The sequence below is a fragment of the Olea europaea genome, unplaced genomic scaffold, assembly GCF_002742605.1.
Source record: "Olea europaea var. sylvestris unplaced genomic scaffold, O_europaea_v1 scaffold4482, whole genome shotgun sequence".
NCBI lineage: Eukaryota > Viridiplantae > Streptophyta > Magnoliopsida > Lamiales > Oleaceae > Olea > Olea europaea.
Genome location: NW_019262789.1, coordinates 11,986 through 22,396, shown reverse-complemented (window position 1 = coordinate 22,396; position 10,411 = coordinate 11,986). Strand labels below are relative to the sequence as shown.

Sequence of the window (10,411 nt, the reverse complement as noted above, 5' to 3'; positions counted from 1 at the left end):
GGTTTAAAATTCCTTTTATTGAATTTTTTATAATTTTTGAATTTTCTTTTATATTTCTTATATGGTTTATATTTTTTCTTATGGCATCCAAATTGTTCAATTTGGTCATTATCTTTATAACAACATAATGAATTCTTTCTTATTTTATAAGCCTTTTTATTTTCTAGTGCTTCTCTGCACCACATACCTATCATTCTTCTTGTAAATTCAATTCTATTTCCAAAACTATCTATTTTAACTACTTCCTCTTCTCCTAGAGGTAATAATTTCTCATATTCTTTTAATAGCTTAATTCCCCATGGGAATGGTAACTTTATAAAATAAGATCTTAATATAGGTTTATTTTCTTGATAATCTCCTTGATTAAGTATATAGTATAATTCTTCAAATTTACAAGTATATCTTTCTAATTCACACATATCACATATCTTTAGATTTTCCATTGCTATCATTCCTTGGTTATATTCATCTTGTTTTCTTTTTTCTTCATTAGAAGTATACATATTTCTTAAAAATTCTGTTCTTAAGACTTTTTCAAATCTTTTTAATATCTCCTGTATATTTTGTTTATTTAGAGTATTTCTATTATCTAATACCTCAGTTCTATTTGTTCCATATTTTATCCTTCATTTAATAGTTTCTGGTAATTTTCTCCACCATTCAGAAACAATTCCTCTGAATGTATGTTCTATAAATTTAAAAGCTGTATATGTTTCTCATTTATTAAATTGTATTGCTAGATCTGTACTTTTCATCCATATTTTAATAGCCTTATTTTTATCTACACAGTCTAAATCTAACCATACTCCTGTTGTGTGGATTGGTTCATTATAGGATTTCATTGAATTTATTTCTTTTATGGATTGTTTTCTTACATTTTTAGTGTATCTTTTCTGTGTTTTTTATATTAGTTAATAACATCCTTAAGTGGTATTGTAGTACCATAAGAATAATCTTATTCTTCATCACTAAATTCTACTTTTATATTCTGACTTGAAGATGGATTAGTATTCATCTTTATATTTTCCGTTTTTTCAGTTAATTTTTCTAACTGTTTTTTATATTCTTCATACTCTTCTCCTGTAGATTCTAAGAATTTTTGTTCTATTTCTTCTACATCTGTTATCATATATTGTTTTTCTTCATGTTTTTTCCCTTTATTTTTTTCTTTTTGTGTTATCCTAAAATCTTGAGGTGGATTAATTATAATCATATCTTTTCCCTTAAAACTTTTATCTAAAAGAGCATTTTTTATTTGTAGATTATGTTCTAAATTTTCTAATCTTTTATGTATATCTCCAAAATTTTCATTTGTGGTGTTTTAAGGCAAATAAGGATAACTAGGTTTTTTATGTTTTTCAACTTTTTTCAAAAATTCTTCAACTATATTTTCTTCATCTACTATATTCATCATAATTTTTAGTTCGAAACATGGCTCTGATACCATCTCATCGAAGTGTGCAGCGAAGGGGTTAATATTTTTAAGCCAATTAAAATCTTTATAAGTATCTAAAATGTCACAATAAAATTTATAAAATTCACTATCTTTTATTAATACTTTTTCTATAATGATTTTATTTAATTTTTTAATTCTTCTTCTCAGATTAAGAATTAATTTATATATATCATTTTCTATTTTGATTGTATTATTATCTATAGAAACGTTTTTATTTTTTTATTTTGAATCTAAATATTCTATGAAGAATCCTTTTAATTTTTCTTCTAAATAATTTAATTCACTTTCTGTTGTATTTCTTAAATCAATAAATTTTTTTATAATATTTGAGTTTAAATTAATTAAAAATTTTTAATCTATATTTTCTTGAGGACCTATTTAAAAATTTTTATTTTAATTACAATTTTTCTATAAGAGATTTTTGAAAAGATGATTGTTTAAAGACTATTTTTCAAATATTTTCATTTCTTAATTTATTTTCAAAAATCTTCCAACCATTTAGGCTGTTTGGATGTATTTCCCGTTCAGCAGAAAACAGCTTTTGAGGATGATGCTCTATAACTCACATTCTAAGCGATATAATGTAATTATTTAAGCCTGTAAAGTTCATATCCTTGATGTACAGAGAAGCCATGTAAATAATAGGGACAAGGAGCGATGAATCTGATCCCCAATGATATCAAGAAAATTTGCACTCCATAGTAAGTTCATTATTTTCAAGTACATACGAAATCACATAGAGTTTTATACTTTCATATGATTATACATAAGCATGAATGATAACAAATGAAACACATCGACCACACAACCAAAGAAAATTAGGGTCTGGGCTCACAAGTGACAATTAAGTGACACAATTGAAAACTGTGACTTTCTGATAAAAAGTTTCAGCTCTTGATTTCAGCCTCGGTGGCCTTTATGTCTTCGCCGGAACCACCAGCCTCCACAATGCTGATCACTTTAGGCTCCCTTCTCTTTTCCTCAGCCAATTTAGGAACAGTAATCCTCAACACTCCATTCTCCAACTGCGCCTTCACTTTATCCAAATCGGCATTCATCGGCAGTCTAAACTGCCTCCAGAACTTCCCGGTGGTCCTCTCCGCCCTGTGCCACTTCTCATCTTTCGCTTCCTCCTCCGTCTTCCTCTCACCGCTAACTCTCAGCACCCTATTCTCTTCAATCTCAATCTTGACATCCTCCTTCTTCATGCCGGGAATGTCGAGGGAGATTATATGGGCTACTGGTGTTTCTTTCCAGTCTGTGCGTGCCAGCGCGAGGGACTGATGATCAATGGCACCTTTTGGAACCGTGACTGGAGAGTGTTCAAGGATCTTGAAAGGGTCCTCTTGAGGTAACATTATGTCCCACAAGGAGTGGCCGTAGGGAACGAAAGCGTGTGCTTGGAATGACAGTAAAACAAGGCTCAGAACAATCCATTTTCCTCTATGATCCATCTTCTGAGGAACAAAAAGAAGCAAAGGAATATTCGTATGCAGAAGTATGGAGAATTGATGCCGTAAAATGAGAACTGGAAGAAATGTTTCGTGCTGCACTCATGAAAATTACGGGAGGAGTGGAATTTATAGATTGGAGAGGTTTCTGGATAATTCTCGTGTGCAGGTTTTGCTTGAAAGGGAAATGCTACGAGTTTCTAGAGAGATGTAATGTAAAGTTTCTGGAAGACACGGGAAACAAACGTACCTTGCTTGCAGTTAGCAATCCAATCAGAGGAAGCCATGTCATCCACTTACCCTCGATCTCGAAGCTTCGTTAAAAAATCGTATAGTTACACAGTTATTAATATTAACAAATTTAACTTCGTCAATATAATTAGCCCCTGTTTGTTTATCATTTTTAGAAAAATGAAAATAAAAAATATAATCGTTATGGACTCACACAAGAGATAAAAATTCAAATTTGGTGATTTGATGTGGATAACAGTCTTATTTTTCATTTTAATGAGGAAAGAATAGATACCAAACAGGGTTTAATATAAAAACTTATATGTTGTAGTAGCAACGGGAAGAACTCATGTTGGTGTTACATTCCTTCATGCAACAAGTCGAGATGCTATTCAATTTTGCTGTCCATTTTACTGTTAATTCAATTAATTATTGATATGTTATCAATAATTAATATGTTATTTCAAATTTACCCTCGTTAACTTTACTACTAATTTGTCAAATTAATGATGTGTCAAGAATTAATTAGATGAACAATAAAAATGGACAATAAATCTCAACTCTCATGTAATGGGTACACTTATATATATAATCAAATATCAAGATCTTTATTGATTAAAATCTCATGATAAAATTCACACCATCAGTATACTTTCTTCTCAGCGACAAAAGAAACCGAATTGTTCAGACGGGAACGTGCAACACAAAATGAGCAAGTTGTTATTTACATATGATAATTAATCATTTAACTTTTGAAGTTTCATATTAATGACAACATAAAGGAGTTCTGTACAAAAGTGAAGCGTATTTTTCTTCTTTGATTATTATGTCGTGAATGACCTAGAAATATAAACATTCACGACTTTCCTTTTTTCTTTTCATTTTTATTTATTTATTTATTTATTTTTGCTCACTTACCTCAAGGACATTCATAATAGTTTGATATTTTATTTGTAATTCTTATGTATTGATATAAATGTTCACACATAAAAATTCAGCCCAAATCGAACAGTCCAAGGAGTGAAGTCCAATTGGAGGATCTCCAAATCAGATAGTCCAAAAAACGAAATCCAATCGAACAAATAAGGAGGCCCAAGAACGCGGTAGCGCCATCGCCCAAGTTTGCAAGTCGTCCAGAATCTGAGCGAATGAAGTGTTATACAGTCGCCCAGAGCTGTTACTCTATTCTCGCCCAAACCTTCAAGTCGCCCAAAGTCTTAACAAACATAAAGTATCGTGGTTATCAAGAAGTGCAGTTATCAAAACAGTTATTAAAGCAGCCCTATCACGTTCCACGAATCAAGGAATTCAATCGAAAGCGGTTGAACGATGAAAAGTAATGGCAGTAGTTAAAAAATGCAGTTTTCATGATAAGTTGGCCATTACGAAAAAAGTGGGCAGTTATAGGACGATCAAGCAGTTTTTAGAGCGGTTGATCACAAAGAGATCGTCTATGAAGTATAAAAGGGAGAAAGGACATAGAAGCAAATGATCGAATCCAAAACTCTCGAACAGAGAACATGTAATTTTCATTTTCTTAATTTTTAGACTTAAACTCTTTTCTTTCAGTAACTCGTGTGCTTGCGCCCCTTGGAGGCACGTTGTTTTTCATTCCCAATTGTAAAGTCATCGCCAATAAAAGAACACCCCTTTTTGGGACTTTGTGTCAAGAGGTTTTGTCCCTTACATAATCGTCTGATCCTTTTTAATTGTTAGCGAATAACCCGCGCGAAACAATTTTGCACGCCCAGTGGGATAGTGGTGTTAGGTGTTGAAAGTACAAAAGGTGAAACAATATGCCTTAGAGATCCGATAAGGAAGCAGCAAGTCAGGGAGGAATCCAGTCTGTGATCCAGCGATATGAGGAGCAGCATGCCTCTCCACGAACAGATGGACAGAACCAGAGCAGTAACAGTCGTTACGAACCAATGACGGGGTTAAGTCTTCGAACCATACGTGCATTACTTGGAGAACTCACGCAAGACGTCGTTGAAACACAAGATGTTGTTGAACAGGTAAATCTTCGAAGTATTCATAATATGGAAAGATTTACCCAAAATGGGAATGTACACTATGACAACATGGCCAAACAACTAAAGACGTTGAATGAAACAATGAACAAGTTAGTGGGCCAAATATGTCAACCGGCTATACCTCTTACAAACCACTTTCAAACTAGGACAATTGTGGGACATAATCCCTTGGTCCTAAATCTGAATCAAGGGTAAGAGCCGCTTTCTGGTCCCTCTACTTCAAACCAAGGGGGTACTACAGTGCCAAATCAGAACAATGGTAGTAGTATGCCTAACTTGGGGGGTAATTCAAACGTGAGAGATAATGTCCTAAACAATGGACAGAATACCCCACGTGTTAATGAGGGAACAGATGTTCAGGCTAATGGTAATGGCCCTAATTATGGTAATTTTGTTGCCAATCAAGGACCAAAAATCAGGCCTCATGCAAATCAACCGGTTAATCAACTTGTAGGAAATTCATATGATCCCAATGTCATGTTGAGGAACCAGATTATGGAAATCGTATAGGATCAGATGGCTTTTGGGGTGCGTCCCGTCATTAGGCCAACGTACACAAAGCCATATCCTGATTGAGTAGACCAAGCATATCTATGGCCTAGAGGGTACAAAGTGCCAGAATTCTCACTGTTTACCGGTTTAGGAGAGGTGTCTACTCTAGAACACATAGGGCGATTCACATTGCAAAGTGGTGATGTAACCGATTACCATAAAATGAGACTTTTCCCTAGTTCGTTGACAGGAGTAGCTTTCTCCTGATTCATTAACTTGCCAGCGAACTCTGTTCAAATATGGCAACAATTGGAACAGTTGTTTCACGCTCAATTTTATAAAACTGAGTCTGAAGTCACTTTGGCTGATTTGGCGAACCTACGTCAAATGCCAAACGAATGGGCAGAAAGTTTTCTCCAAAGGTTCAAGACAGCAAGAAGCAAGTGTTTTGTACCTCTGCCCGAAAAAGAATTTGTCAAGATCGCTCAGGGCTGTTTGAGATTTGATTTAAAAAAGAAGTTCCAAGACAAGGAATTTCCTGACCTTTTCCAGTTGAGTGCAAACGTGATTAGGTATGAGCGGCTGATAAGAGAGGAAGAACAAATGAAAAATTCTAGTAAAGGGACTTATTACAAAGACCCAAATTTTGACGTTCATACTATCGACGACGAGTCATACGATCAGGTCGAAATGTGTTTGGCCGAATTGGTCAAAGGGGATACATATACTTGTCCCATAATGGTCAAGCCTAGACCATCGGGCAAAGATGAGCCCAAAAAAGATGGAAACATAAAGGCTAGAACGTTCTCGTTCGACGTGACCAAAGCTGACCTTTTATTCGATAAATTATATAGGGATAAGCAGATAAAGTTGAGCGATAAGCACAAATTGCCAAACCCTGAACAAATTAAGGGTAAAAAATATTGTAAGTGGCATAATGTATGGTCACATTTGACTAACAATTGCTTGATTTTCTGCCATGTATTGCAGGATGCCATTGAATCAGGACGAATTACGTTCGATGATAAGAAAAAGATGGCAGTGGGCGAGAATCCTTTCCCACAGCCACTTGGAATAAACATGGTGACATCTGGATTTAAGAACAAGTTGCCAAAATTCAAGTTGGTCATAGATGAAGGAGAAGAAGATCCTAGACCACATCCCAGCGTCTTTGAACGAATCAAGGGGAAAGAACCAAAAAAGGACGAAGACGTCCTGTGTGTAAGGTGTAAAAGAGAAGTGAATGGAAATACGGAGAAATTAGGGACATGGCAGCATCCTTATTGCCCTACCTTCTTTCCAAACACTTAGCCTGGTAGAGGGCTAGGTATATCATTCTATAGAGGACCGCCTTTTGAGAGGCAGTTCAGGCCAGCAGAGAATGGAAGAACATTCAGGCCGCAACCTCGCTGGCCAAATGTATGGCATCCAAACCAGTACAATGCAGGAAGGGTAATACCCTTCGATGAGATGACTAGGACACAACAAAGGCATTTCCAACGAAACTACGGACGGATGATGAGGCAGCAACAGGGAGTGCCACATCCTAAAGCGCCTAAACTACTCGAGGTAGCCAATCAAAACATCCTCAAAGGTAGTAAAGAGACCGGTACAGATGAATCAATGAAGGAACTGCCAAAAACCTCTTCTGGGAGATCAAGGTTTGAGAGAGACAAAAGGGATGAAGAAGATCCAGATCAGCCCCTTGCTATCCAATTCGGTACGTTGTCTCCTATCGTGGCCAATAATTACCTACTGGCCAATGAATTCAAGAATAAGGAAAAGGAAGAAGAGAGGGAGAACAACGAAGGAGAAGCTTGCGTGTTGGTATGTGAAGAAGGCCAGACTTCTAGAGAGGCCTACAACGACGAGGAAGACGATGGGATGACAGACATTGAAGAAGAAATTGATCTAGAAGCAGAAAGAAAAAAGAGAGGAGTATCGCGCAATACTCTGTTTAAGCAACTACGTCAAGAGGGAGTTCGCGAAGTAGACTTGTTGGGGGAATCATCTGGGCGTTCTTTCGATTTCTACGTACTGTACGGGACACCCAAAAAGAAGAAGAGAGTGCCTCGCTCTGAAAAATATGGGTCACCCCCAAGAATAATGCCCCCTCCTACAGGTTGGATAACTGATGAGGAAGCATTAGAAAGAGTAGGAAGGAAGTTCAGGAGACGGAGGATCAGCGTGATATACTGCACGTCGACTTATCACAGGGGGATAATTCGACAGAAAACAAGCAGGAAGTAGAAATAGAGACTGCCGAAAAAGTTATTTTTAAACGGTCAGCCATGAAATTGACCAAACACTTGAGGTCATTATACGTTAAAACTCTAGTTAACGGTGTCCCAGTGGCAAAAGTGCTTGTCGACAATGGAGCAGTTATAAACACCATTCCATCTAGGATGATGAGGAAGTTCGCGAAGACAGAGGGTGACATGATTCCTACAGAAGTCATCCTCACTAGCTTCAATGGAGGAGCAACTTCAGCTAAGGGACGACTACTAGGACCACTGTCTTCTTTGTAATAGATGGTCCTACTAGTTACAACGTGCTACTAGGAAGAGATTGGATACACGGAAGTCGCTGTATACCCTTATCGCTCCATCAATGCTTGATCTTTTGGAATGACAAAGGCGAAGCAGAGGTGGTACAGGCCAATCATAGGCCTTTTGTTGCAGAAGCAAATTCGGTGGAAAAGTTCATGTACGAAGGAAACTATGGACCTGTCAGGGTAGTACAAGACAGGGAAGAAACTCAAGTTGTCGCACAAAGCGAAGAACCGTTCTCAGTGGATGGACTCACTGAGATGTTCAAACAGATGAGGCCAAATATAGTGGCCCTGGAAGAGCCAGTGATTGGCAAAAGAATAATCAAGGAATCTTGAATGGATTCTGAGTTACGAAAGCAAATGGCCGACATTCGGGCCTTCAAAGCCAGACTGATGGCTTTTAATAAGGAATGCAATGACAAGGCGAAAGAAGAGACTACCCTAAAAGCGCTGAAGGACAAGTTGGCAGTATTCGAGTTAGAGCAAAGCATTGGCCGAGAAGTCAACAAGGTGGACAGTTTAGAAAAGGAAGTACTTACAAGGAAACTGGACGACGAAGTGATGCGGATCGCCAAACCTGGGTACGTTCAAGCACAAGACCCTCTGATCAAAGTAAATATTGGCAATGAATGAGAAGATCGTCCAACATTCATCAGCCAGATGCTCGATCAAGAGGTTAGTAACAAATTAATCGCTTTCCTAAAAGAGTACAAAGATTGTTTTGCTTGGAAATATAAACAAATGCCTGGTTTAGATAGAGACTTGGTGGAACATAGGTTACCAACTAAGCCTAACTTTAAACCTCATAGGCAGCCTCGTAGACGTTTTACTCCCAATGTACTCCCTAAAATCAAGAAAGAGATAGAGCGATTATTGAAAGCAGGTTTTATAAGAACAGCCATATATGTTGAATGGCTGTCGAATATCGTGCCAGTACTAAAAAAGAATGCTAAATTAAGGATGTGTATAGACTTTAGGAATTTAAACATAGCTACACCCAAAGATGAGTATCCAATGCCCACGGTGGATTCTTTAGTAGATTCAACTGCCGGACATGTCATGTATTCTTTCATGGATGGGTATTCAGGATACAATCAAATTTATATAGCTGAAGAAGACATACACAAAACTGCCTTTAGATGCCCTAGGTCTGTAGGATGTTTTGAATGGGTGGTTATCCCTTTTGGCCTAAAAAATGCAGGGGCAACTTATCAAAGGGCAATGAATTTAATCTTTCATGATATGATAGGCAAGTTTGTTGAGGTGTATGTAGACGACATAGTAGTCAAGTCCATTAAAGAAGAGGACCATTTCGAACAGTTAAGATGTTCGTTTGAACGAATGAAGCAATATAAGCTAAAGTTGAATCCCTTGAAGTGTGCATTTGGTGTTAATGTAGGGAACTTTCTTGATTTTTTAGTACACAAGAGAGGGATTGAACTTGATAAAAATAAAGCGAAGGCTATTTTAGAAGCCAAACCACCTAGCAACAAAAAGGAGTTGCAAAGATTTCTAGGCCAAGTAAACTTTTTAAGACACTTTATTTCTAACTGTGCAGGGCGAACTAAAGCATTTTCGCCGCTCTTAAAGCTGAAAAATCAGGACGAATTCGTCTAGAAAGAAGAACATCAAAAGGCTTTTGAAAGCCTGAAGACATATCTATCAAGTCCACCAGTGTTGGTGTCACCAATCCAAGCACGGCCAATGAAAGTGTATATATCGGCTGAAAAAGAATCAATAGCTAGAATGATCGCACAGGAAGACCAATTTGGTGAAGAAAGGGCAATTTACTATTTAAGTAGACGGTTAACGAAATGTGAATGTAATTACTCTGCTATCGAAAAATTATGTCTTGCATTGTATTTCACATGTACAAAATTAAGGGCTTATTTACGGCCCGTAACCGTTTATTTAATTTCTAAAGTAAATTTAGTTAAGTATATGTTCTCGCGCCCTATTTTACAACAAAGGGTAGGCCTTTGGACACTAGCTTTATCAGAATTCGAAATACAATATATACCTCAAAAGGCAGTCAAAAATCAGGCTTTGGCTAACTTTCTAGCCGATCATCCATGCCTTGATATGCCTGAAGAAATCAAACTAGAAATCAATTCGTTCGAGTTAAAACATTGGGTGTTGTATTTCGATGGATCAAAAACTTCTAAAGGTGCAGGAGTAGGAGTAGCATTGATTAATC

At 36.8% G+C, this 10,411-nt stretch overlaps 1 protein-coding gene across 1 annotated transcript; it reads right to left on the bottom strand.

Annotated features, from left to right (window-relative positions):
- Nucleotides 1-2,123: 2,123 nt before the first annotated feature.
- LOC111388045 (22.0 kDa class IV heat shock protein-like) lies at nucleotides 2,124-3,078 on the bottom strand. The gene has a single exon (XM_023012708.1). The coding sequence runs from the start codon at nucleotides 2,908-2,910 to the stop codon at nucleotides 2,344-2,346; it is 567 nt and encodes a 188-aa protein (XP_022868476.1). The 5' UTR covers nucleotides 2,911-3,078; the 3' UTR covers nucleotides 2,124-2,343.
- Between the last annotated feature and the right edge of the window lie 7,333 nt (nucleotides 3,079-10,411).